At 36.4% G+C, this 12,428-nt stretch overlaps 1 protein-coding gene across 7 annotated transcripts in view; it reads right to left on the bottom strand.

Moving 5' to 3' along the window:
• RGS12 (regulator of G protein signaling 12) overlaps window positions 1–12,428 on the bottom strand; it is a 93,355-nt gene that overhangs the window by 36,731 nt on the left and 44,196 nt on the right. For all 7 annotated transcript variants that reach the window (XM_030491646.1, XM_030491649.1, XM_030491647.1 and 4 more), the window contains 2 exons: window positions 8,117–8,138; window positions 157–326 (listed from right to left, as the gene is read on the bottom strand). In XM_030491646.1, the coding sequence (XP_030347506.1) occupies window positions 157–326; window positions 8,117–8,138 (192 nt within the window). The remainder of the gene's footprint in view (window positions 1–156; window positions 327–8,116; window positions 8,139–12,428) is intronic.

Raw genomic sequence — 12,428 nt, 5'->3', positions numbered from 1 at the left:
TTAAACGTCGAAACATGCTCAGCTAACTGTGTAAGAATGAACTCCTATCTCTTGTCCTGTGTAAGGATGGTGTCAGGAAAGAAGAAAGAATACAGGAAAATTACTGCAGCAGTATCAGGTATTTTGAAAGGCATCTTACTGTCCCTCAAAACTTACCGAAAAATATTTAACACCAATAGGATCCTGAAGAAGACGCTCAAATGAAACAGCCCAGCTTGCAACTCTTCTTTCTTGAAGTCGTCGACAGCTCTGTACACTGGGAAGACTAGCATTGCTACTGAGGCTGTTTTCACTGATGCAGTCTTTTAGATCAGTACTATTCAGCTCTGTTAAAAAGAATGAACAAATCTGTCAATAAAGGATTACTCACTTTTACTCTTCAGCATTGTTTACTGGATTTATCACACCTCCTGCTCAAGCTCACAGTAGTGCAGACTTCAAAATATCCCTCCCCTCTTTTACTAGGAGCGTCTGCATAGAAAAAAAAACTCCAAACATCTCTCAATTTTCTTCTGTTCCCCTGCAAAGAAAATCAAATGAGTGTCTTCAAAGCAATCCCCTGCCAGAAACAAAACGGGCAGGCACAAAAAGAAATCTTTTTTTCTTGCTTCACAAAATAAAGTATTTTAGACAAAATTTTGTGCTTACATTCCTCACCCCATGGACTGCACCAAGGAAGATAGACCTTCCCTTAAACAGGAACTCTGAAGTTTTTCATGGAAATGAAAGACTCCTGTTAAATACTGAAAATTTAGGAAAAGAGTTAACTAAGAAAAAGGACACTAAGAAAAATGAGGTAGTAATAGCTGCCTTCCTCACCCACAGCAAGTAAAGGTATCAATTTATTATGATTTCTGATAAGAACAGGAGCCTGTGACTCCCTTCCAGGCTCAAGCCAAACGTAGTGCAATAATCTAGAGGTCAGAAGCTGAGAAATGACCAGATTCTTTAGCTCTTGAAAAAAACAGAAGTGCTTTTTGTATTCTGAAAACAAATTAACAAGAACCCATAGAGAATTCAGGAAAACACAACCTTGTGCAGCAGCCTAACTAATAATTTCAAGTATTAACCCTAGATCATCTTTATCACATACCAGTAGACAGAATATGCTCAAAAATATTCTTAAAGTGACCACCTGTTCATGAAAGTGGAAAAGTGAAAGAAATGGTTGCTCTAAGAAGGAACTGTGGATAACAGGCTCCTATTCACAAACTTGCAATTTATTTGTTGCATGACCTTTTACAAACCACCACTCTCTCCATCTCTTGGTAAATACAAATGTAAAACTGGTATAGTTGTACTCATAGATACACACTTCACAGAAGTGATACGAAGTATAATTAATTGTTAAGACACAATTAAATAAAGCCCTGAGCTATATGGTTTGATCTCATAATGGACCCTGCTTTTAGCAGAAGTTTTGCCACAGAGGTGCCACACTGGCTGCAATTCTGTGATGATGGGATAAAAAAAAATGCAGACATTATTTGAAAAATTGGTAGTAATCAATGTGAGAAAATAATATGCTCAAATAAAGTAGGTGGTATCTTCAATTGTTCTATGCCAAATGGAAAAGCAAACGTGTAGCTCCCTATAAATGTATACCGATTGAGAAAGCTGAATTCACAACTAGCAAGAAATGGCCTATTTTTCACAGGGACATTTTTATTGCTGTTTATCTTCCTCAGACAATTACCTGGACTAACTAAAGCAAGGAGTAATTTCTCCAAAATTACTACTTTATAAGACCTCCTGAGATCTCCTTTTCTGTTACATATATATATATTCAAAGCACTTTGAGTTTCCAACTTCTATGTTACAAAACATTACTGCATAGAATGTTTTGTATACCTCCCTAGAAGTAAAAATTTTGATAAAAGGACCATTCAAAGATATAAGATTAGGAAAAAAGTCATAAAATAGTTGTAAAGAGAAGATAATTTTTTTTAAAAAAGTTCTGAAACTTGATTTTTAAATTTATCCCATTGCTTGGAAATATTTACTAAGATGTAAGAGTCAACTACTGAGAATTTCTATGAGCAAAGCTATTGTTTAAGACAAAAATAAGACAAAGATACAGAATTAGATTAGGGAAGAATGAAAATGTAACTTTGTATTTTCAATAAGGATAACACTTAAGGACCATAATAACACATAAGGTATATATTTTTCTTTGCCTAATCATCATATAAATTCAAACTAATTAAAAGCACTCAGCAAATAATGCCAAATTTTCCTATAACAAATACTTCTTTCCTTTAACACATATGAAAGACTATAACCAAATCAACTCTTAGCTTCATTAGAGAATACCTGTCACCACAGTGAAACTATTGTGAAAGACACTAATGTGAATCTGAAGAGAATGATATCTAAATTTATTATCTGAAGTATTTTGCTTTAACTCTGCAGGGAGATACATTTTTATTTTACAGTCCAGGATATAAATAGACACCAACTTCTTGATAGATCTGTAACAGTTTCAGATGCTGCCTCACTCCTAGAGGGTTCAATCCCCAGCGCTCTCCAATGATGAATGATAAGAATTTCCTAGTTCCTTTCAGGCAAAATCAGAAGTAAACTCATCCCACAACCCAAACCATTTAAACCTACTTGCCTGACAGAGGGAAATTAGGGAGTAGCCACATGAAGTGGCCAATTGTAAATCCGTAAGTGACAGCACCTTAGGACTCAGAAGGGATTCCAAAGCAGTTGTTTGCCCAGCAGTCATTAGCAGGCCAACTTTACCTTCCTCCTTCCAAGTGGTGGCTGTTCAATTTCCCATTGGCAGGCAGGAAGGCCAATCTGCAATTACAGGCTGACTGTTTACACCAGTGGGTGACTGCTAACTACCTTTAACTGCTAGCAGCTGCTTGCTCTCTAGCTTGTCAGCGTTACACTTGCTCTAAACTACCTTGGGTTCTTATGCCTCTGATATGCTGCCCACTCTGGAGGTCCCATGAGAACAAATGAACCAAAATCAGACTGCATTTTCAACAACTTTGAGAGCTACTGGCACAGGTCCTCTCAGTGTGTTACAGCAGCATTAAGGGATTGCTCACAGTAAACTGTCTCTGCTCGGGTGGATGTTATTTAGCTAATTCAGATTTTTTTCAGAAAGACCTGTTTGAGTTCATACTTAACACTGACACCGCTTTTGTTTCCCCTTAAAGCAAAAATGCAATCAGTTTGCTTTTAAAATCTGTAGATATTTCTGCTGGGGTATACCTGTCAACCTGAAAACAATGAAGAAAATCGTTGTTTCCCAGAAAAGGCTTGGTTATTCTAGTTTCTTTTCCACATAGATAACTGTTGCAATTAAAACAGTTACAGCCTAGTGCAGGTACACCAGTTATAATCTGAGGAAAAGAAAGGTCAGACAAGAAGAAAAACTCACCAACTATAAGACTAATACACAATTTATCCAATTTATGCTTAAATGAAGACCATATAAGCTGTAAGTCCTGCTTCACTCCTCTTGCGGAGGAATGTTTCCAGTGTAAGACTTCAGTGTCAGGTTTCCTGACTCTCACAACTCCTGCATTCCGAGGTACACACAGCCCACCTTGGAAAGCAGGAATGGAGAAAATTTCCAACTCAGTCACATATTTTTCTAATGAGCACTGTGATAATCATTAGAGGAAACTAGGAGCTCCGATTCCCACACGCAAACGTTCTAACCACAAGGCTGTTGTGCAAAGCCACCTACTGCTTCTTGTGAAGTATTTAAAAAAAGAAAACCAGTTATCAGGAACCACAGGATGCCAGAGGAGTTTACTGTAAAAATCCCAACTCAGCTGCATGGACAACTTAGCAGTGTTGTGAAGTTTCCTAATGCCTGCCTTCCTTTCTCCTTACTGTGTGGAAGCACCAACTCATCTTACAATACCTGTAAAAGCGGGCTCCTTACTCAAGCATCCCAAATCCCAGGGACCCAAATTTATTTCTGCTCTGAGAACCACCATACCTAGCAAGAAAGTGCTACTTCCTGTGCAAACTCATTCAATTTAATTTATTGCCTTCTTCAAATACAGAATCAACGCAGAATGCTTTCTAAAAATCCTCAAAAGCCCATATTTTACACAGCATTCAGTGTGTAAATTATTACATTTATTTTACAAAAATAGCAGTATGTAAGAAAATGGAGGCACTTAATCAACTAAAATCTTGAAAGTATTCAGGATAAGATGGCTCTGAAGGTTTTGTTTAAATCACACAAAGTAGTAAGTCTGAATACAATTAATTAAGGATATTTTTGTATGCATTTGTCTATAAAATCCATACATATTTTTCAACCCTCTATGACCTTTTATCACTGTGAGAAGCTACACATATCGCTTGTAATCATCACAATGCATACATTCATATAATTAAGATAATCCAGTTAATCCCTCAATACATTACCTGGATAAAGCTGATAAGAACCACTGTGGTGCCACTTAATCAAATACTTCAAGGCATTCACTGAAAGCCATCCTTCTGAATCCATACCAAGTTCAGCTGTAACGTCCCGGAACCCATTGGGTGCAGATTAGCCTTATTGTAAGGCACATTGCTCCTCTGCAAGTTTGGGATAAGGGAAGCTAACGCATTCTCCCCCAGCAATTCCTGGTAGCCTCTGACACCATTCTAAACAAATTGATTCTTTACCCTCATGGCTTCAAGCAGAAGAAAGCAATAGTATACTTAACACAAAGCGTTATAAAATGCTACATAAATAATTTAAAGAAAAGACCTTTTGCGACTGCTGCTAAAGGAACTTGAATTATTTATGTTACAGTGGAACACAGCTACACAGGCATGCGCTGCCAACGTAACTGACAAATAAGTCATATACCTGTTGGAGGAGATAATCCATCTGTACTTACAGTGTAAAAAAGTATAAATAGTGTTTTGTTTTATTTTATGCTTCATTGTGGGTATTTTGCTCTGCCTTCTTCAGTTACTTTTTAGAATACAGTTTTGCATTATTTATTACTGTAAACATCAGATTCCTTCCAAAAAATCTTTAAGAATGCTGTTCCTTATGAAAATTCTTTCCAGGTGATGAACATTAAAAACAAAAAGCAGCAGAAACTACAGCAAAGTAGTATCTTAGGAAAAAACCAGGCATATAGTGTCTGTTATGCTTACGCACTTGGAAATAATAGATCAGCTTTGTGGAACTGATCTCTGTAGGGAATAGCAGGTAAGAACTTACTTAGAAATTCTCAGTAGCTCAAATACCTCACCGCGTGTCTATATGGGAGATGAATCACCATGTAGTTCTATTTTATGTCTTTTGACCTTAAGGCTTTCGCTTAAGGTCAACGTAAAGGCACCGTCTAGGCAAGGTAAAGTGCCATCTAGGTATCAGTAGCCAAAGTCAGACATTAGCTGGGGACTACTGACCATCCCTGTGATGATTTAGATGGCACAGTGCCCATGCTGCATGCTGCGTGCGCACTCTCACTACAGGCACCAGGAACGGACAGCTTCTGAGATGGGATGTAGGAGAAATCAACTAATTACAGGTTGTTGTAGTAACATAAAATGGTTTCTGTGATTCTACAGCACAGGTGCTGATCCATAGCAGTGATCTTGCATCTATACATTATCACAGCTTGCATTCTGACTGTCTGCAATTCATTAAGCAAATCAATTACAGTTAAGAGTTGCTACTGGTCGGCATCTCTGGAAACAACACTAATTCAAGTACCTCTATCTTTTACACGTTACCTATCTTGCAAAGCCCAAGAGCACAGTTTTGGCATCCCAGTCCTGTGCAAGCTGAGTTACCATGTAAAGTAAATGCATCAAGAGGTAGATGGTTCCCAGTGCCTGGCTCTAATGAAATAAAAGCCATATGACATGAGGCTTCATTGACCTTGGAAAGAAAATGTACAGGGAGCTGTCGTGCCTCCTATTTTACTGAAGGGGTGTATATAAACACACAATAATTACTTTTTACACATAAATTTCTCTTCCCAGACTAAAGCTTAACAACGGTGTTTATAGTATTCAGTTATATGCCAGCGTTCCAGTATCTGAATGGGGCCTACGAGAATGCCAGAGAGGATCTGAGCAACCTGATCTAGTTGAAGATGTCCCTGCTTATTGCAGGGGGGGTTGGTCTAGATGACCTTTGAGGGTCCCTTCCAACCCAAACTACTCTATGATTCTATGATTCTATGATTCTATGATCTATTCATCAGGGACTGCAGTGATAGGACAAGGGGCAATGGGTTTAAATTTAAACACAGGAGATTTAGGTTAGGTATAAGGAAGAAGCTCTTTAGTGCGACAGTGGTGAGGCACTGGAACAGGTTGCTCAAGGAAGTTGTGGCTGCCCATTTCCTGGCAGTGTTCAAGGCCAGGTTGGACGGGGCCTTGAACAACCGGATGAAGTGGAAGGCATCACTGCCAATGGCAGGAGGTTGGAACAAGACGACCTTAAGGTCCTTTCTAACCCAAACCATTCTATGATTTTATATGTACAAATATTAACATTAAAATTTAGTCTAGGAAGGGAATTATGGACTATTATACTAATGGTTGCACTAGTGAAAATTTCTCTAATCTAGACATGCCCTAAAATGTGTAAATCTGTGGATCTATTAACGAATTAGTGATATTAGAGAAGATTGAAAAAATTTCAGTGCTGTGACATATTCAATAAAAGCAAAAGCCTGAAAATGTAATTCAGAAATGAATCAGAGCTATTCACACTCAATGCAGCTCTAAATGAAATTAATAAGGATTTTACTTCATTTCACTTTTCCAGGTTGCAATCTCTCTGGTTCATATTTTTCCAATCCACTTTGCAGGTACTTAAGCATTGATTTAATATTACTCGGTATAGTTCAACTACCACTTTTTACATAAATTACATCCCCCCTCTGATATAGCATTTAACAATGAAGAGAGAGTCCATGTTAAATCTTCAGCACTAGCTGAAAAAATAGGTCATGCAACTCAGCAGAAAAATGCATATAACTTATTGCCTGTTCTTTCACCTCTGCAACCTACATGGCCTTCAGATTTCATTACTTCACAAAACTGTATAAAATTTATTGTGAAAACATTGAAACGAAATTGGAATGAAATACAAAAAACATATTGGAAGAACTGAAAATAAGTCAGTAAAAACTACAGGTTTTGAAGTTTAAGTTTTGTAAGGAATCAGAAATTAGGGTACAACGGAGATTTGTGGATAGTATTGCTAATTTTGCATTTACATAGGAAAAAAAAATTATCTTTACCTTTCAAAATATTTCATCAATTTTACTGCACTGGGGCAACACAGATTGTCCCCTTTTTATATCATAAAACTATCTTGTACTGTTGTCAAAGAATAGCAAACATAAAAATATGTAAGTGAATTTCTCTGCAGGATCTAGTGAACCAACTCCTGCCAAGCAGGACAAGTGAGAAAAGCCATCTCCTGTAAATCCAAACTATACAGATTCCTTTATTCCATTAAGGAAGCATACTTAAGCTGTTTCAATTAACTTCAAAGGTTCAGAGAAATCATTTTCTAATGTTTAACGAAGAGTGGATGTCCTTTAAAACATTAAAGCCATATGAAAATCAAAACAAACATGGTTAGGTGACATGAAGAGGAGTTTACTTAGGAGTACTCCAGAACTGCAAAACCTCCATGCTGGGATTTTCCAAGTATCAAATTACTTACCCCCTTCTCAAAATGCATCACTCTGCAAAGATATTTCAACCTCAACATGCACCAATACAGCTTATATTTTAGGAGCTAGAGCATATCTCTTCAAAAGCAATGTATTTAAAGAACAATAAAATAGAGACCAAGATTTTATCTACCATCCAATTATACAAAAGTCTACCAGCTTTGCCTCTTTATTAGTATGAATGAAACCTAGTTACAATAAAAACATGCATATAAAGATGTGCCACCAAAAAATTATGCAAATAAATCAGCAAAAGGATGTGAACATAATCCTGCAGTATTTTCATTAGCACAATTCCCAAAGAAGACACAGAGTTCTGCACCACTTTGGACTCCCGTCTTGTAATATGTCACCTTATTTACCATACATTGTATTGCTTAATGTGGAAAATTGATTCTTTTTCATTATAAAAGTAAAAACAAGCTTCAGCTTACCTCCATCAGAAACAGTTGCTGACTGCAATAAGAAAGAGAAAGATAAGTGTTACTTAAGTTTCATGGTATTGGAAATCTCTGAGCTTCACATAGTATTTGAAATGTTAGCTACTTTTATCATCTTGTTAACAACAGATAATATGAGAGGGGAAAATCTAAAGAAACCAGCTGTTACATTCTTATAGGTGTTTCCTCCCCACCGTGAAATTCACCCCAGGCCTTTAAAACACTGTCCTGGAACTTGATCTCACTAGTATTTATTGCACAAAGTACTTCCTGCTGTGAATAGCCACACTGCTTCCAACAGTCCTTCTTAGATGAATAGAGTCAATCGTTTGGTGTATGTGACAAAGCAGGTATCTTAAAACTGACCTGCAAAGACTTAGAATGAAATCATCACCTCATATACTTTATTTTGCTGCAATAGCTACAGATATGGGGAACCAAAATTAAAATTCAATATTTTGTGTGTCAGATGACTCTGAAAACTTGCCCTGCCGATCATTTCTGACTACCACAGAGCCAAAAGGATGTTAAGAGTGTTTCCAATAAGCTAGGCAAGAACACCTCACCACCTCTACTAGTATATCAATTTTTCAAACACAAATAGTCTTCCTGCAAAATGCCGAAGTTTATTTACCTATCTATCGTAAACTTCTCATCTTTGATCACAAATTACCTCAACGCAGCTAAAATTTCTGCAACACCAAGTAGGTGACCACTTCCGAAACATGCACTCCAGTGCTTATACCTTGACACTCAACTGAGTGAAAGACTGGAGGGACAACTGATATTTTTATTGATTTCTAATGGCTATTAACAATCACTATCTTCTATTTCACTGCAGGATCTCACACTGTTGTTAACACTATCTGAAGAACATCACTTATTATAAACTGTTGTGCCCTCACCATTTATGTCAGCAGCACATCTACTTTTTAACGCAAGCCTAAATTAGTCTCTATCGACATTATTCCTCTGGTGCTAGTTCAGATAAACACATCTTTCATGGAAAACATTAAAAAAATGATGGCTCTTTTTCCTTAACTACACAAAAATAAATGCTTCTGAATCTGTGAAGCATAATAATATAATCAAAAGTGTATCCAGGCCTCTCACTTTTTTAATAGTGCTGTTTCAGGTATCAAAAAGTGTTTCTGTTTTGGGTACAGTTCCTCAGTGAGGCTTAGGACATCTTTCCTACTTCTACTTTGCACATAAGTCTAGCAAGCATATTATGCATTCAGAAGCTGTAACTTAATTCATGTTTGTAATTTAGAAAATTTAATTTATGTTACTGAAATCTGTATTATAAATATGATTGCTTCTAATTTCTTATTCATGTACTGTACAGAACAGCTGATGAATAAACAATCTCAATGTCATTACTCAAACAATGAAAAGAAGGATGACTCAAAGTCAAGTAATAGTATCAGTTTGCACATTAGACAGAAAAAAATAAAAATACTTTCAAGCTATATACATTTTAGGAATGGTCATTTACTTCTGCAGTTTGCATGAATCTATATTCAAACATCACGAATAATTCTTCTTGTTGAAAGTTATGAAGTAAAAAGAATACGATTCTCATGATAGTAAAAAGAAAAGTTACACTACTTTTTTTCAAAAACTGGGAAGTTAACAACTGTAAAATATCATTTTTTTAAAAGAAAAATGGTGTGATTTCATAGAAAAGCTCAAACATTACACTAATAGTACCACTTAATCGAATTCTATGGACAATGAGATATGGTTTTACCTCAATCCATTTAGCCTAACTTCATGCAGTGAGCTTTCTACACACCACAGGTTGGGTTTGTGTGTTTGTTTTAAATATTCTAGCTAATATGCATTACATTACATGTATCAACATCTTAAAATCTCTCCTTGCAAGGCCTAATTATTTCTCTTAAACCTTTTTTTAAAAAGTAGTACCCATATGAAGAACAGAACTTCTTATCAAAATATCAACCACCTACTTTTGTGCTATTTAGATATTTCAAATAACACAGTTTACTTCTGTAGATCACAGAATAATATAAGAACATCTCTTTAAATTCATCTATGTAACTGAATTAAATCCACTTAATTCAACAAAACCAGCTAGAAACGAAAGCTTGTAATTACTGTGTAAGAATTCACAGTATTATGTTCAAAACATGTTTGTGAGTACTTAGAAATCTTAGAAATATAAACCTGTCAGAAACTGCATGCAATCCATAATTAGACAAAGCAGTTTCTGTTCTAAACTGTTCAGCTGAAACTTGTCTAGATATGTCCAAAAGTATAAGTTGCAAGACCAGATTTTTTTAAATACTATGATGATCTCATTTTAAAAATTCACTGTGTGTTGGGGGCTGTTTTTTGTTCTTCAGTACTCACGCTTACCACCACTGGAGGCTCTTCAGGACAAAATTTGATCTACTATGCATATAATGTCTGATTATTTGATGAAATTTAACACCACATACATACTAAGAACTACCTATTAAAACCCATATGTACTAAAAAGCTATAAAATTAAACAGTTCCTGTATGTAGCCATTTCTAAAAGATAAGGAAGGACAGGGTATGACCCCATGCCTGTTAGGGCTAATATGAATATTCAAGAAAAACTATTTAAGTATTTCATTCCAAATGACAGGACATGTATGTATTCATTTTATAAATGTACATATGAACTATACTCAGAGATAAAATCTAATTGCATTCAACAATCAAATCTTTCACAACCAGGTAAGTACTGAAATTAATTCTTCAAATTACCCTGACTTCCAAATTGGGTTAGGAAAAAGCCATGGTATATGTCAGGAGTCTGATGGAAACAAATTACCAAAATGTAAAAAATAAATCTAGTTTAGGAAAACTAAAATGTCTTCAAGTGTATCTCTCCATGGGAACTTTGCTTGCTCATCCAGCTGGATTAGCAGCTGAAGCATACAGGCACGCACACAACCCCTGCAAGTCTGGAGGATGCAACTCTCCTCCAGACTTCAGGGCAAAATCGTGATCCCTGTGATCCAAGTGAGGAGCTTAGTGTCAGGGCCAGCAAGCTGAGCAGTGGCTTTCCAGTTATAACACACCATAAAAGATGTTTCAGGTCTCTGTAAACTGGTAAATGCATAAAGCATATAGCATAAAGTTCTGATTAAGAGAAAACATGATAATTTCTCTTTGTATCATCTCTTTGCTAGTAGAAAAACCAGAAGGGCCCATGAGTTTTTTGATGTTGTATTCAGAATCTGCTTGTAACAAATCTAAAGAGTATTAGCTTACAATAATTATCAAGAAGAAAACTACTTTGTGAGTACATTATTTTTTCTTCCAGAATAAAAATAGACAACACAGTATCTTGCATCAACAATAGGGTACAAAGAGAGAGAGGGCATAAAGGAGAATAATTCATAAGGCTGAAACGTCCTGTATCTTCTAGCTTTCATGGTCTATAACCTGCTAGATGTGTGCACCACTGCATGAAACTAGTCTGATCACATCTTTCAGTTGACAAAAACTCTTATCCAGAAAATCCACTTAGTTCCATTTTACATAGATCAAGCCCCAAGAAAGTAACTAAGTACTGTCAAAGTCTACCATAAAAACATCATGCAGAAAACCCCCAAAATACCCTACCTATATCCCAGATATTACACAGAGCAAATAAATCCACGTGTACAGAACACCCCGATAACACAGTCGAAAAAAGTCCTTTTTCTCCACCTCAAGATTTGTCATTCAAGTCAAAGTCATGCTCAAGTACTTGAGTAGAACAAAGGGAAATATGCGGACACCGGGAGGGGTGACACATGCTAGGAAATGCCAGGCCTTAGCAATAAATGGAGCAACATGAAATCATCTGTGCTAATCGAATGTGGGCGAGTGCCTTTCTGAGGCAAAAAAGACTTATCTATTTCCAACTCCTTCTGAGATGCGGAGGGATAAAATCTATTAGGAGAGTGAAGACATATTCCTCTCTCCTACCCCAAGAATGACAAAATCACAAACTAAACAGAAACACCTATTTCTTTCCTGGGCATCCAAAAAGATTCAGAGAAAAAGGGATTCAATATGACCTTTCTCTGTGCCCTTTTAAAAGTACACTTTCTTCCAATACAGGCATCTACCTTTTGCTGCATGCAAAGAATTATCTGACTGCTGCCTTCAGAATCTGTTTGGCTTGCCTAGCACAATATTATACTACACACACAGTTTTACAAACCCCTCTAATTAAGCCTTTCCCCTTGGAATAGCATACCTAGCTCCACCAGCCTTCTAAATTGATTTTTCCATATGATTTCAACATACAAAATAAGTT

The sequence above is a fragment of the Strigops habroptila genome, chromosome 7 (genome assembly GCF_004027225.2).
Source record: "Strigops habroptila isolate Jane chromosome 7, bStrHab1.2.pri, whole genome shotgun sequence".
In the NCBI taxonomy this organism is placed as follows: Eukaryota; Metazoa; Chordata; class Aves; order Psittaciformes; family Psittacidae; genus Strigops; species Strigops habroptila.
Note: the sequence above shows the minus strand (reverse complement) of the source record. Positions and strands in the feature narration are given on the sequence as shown.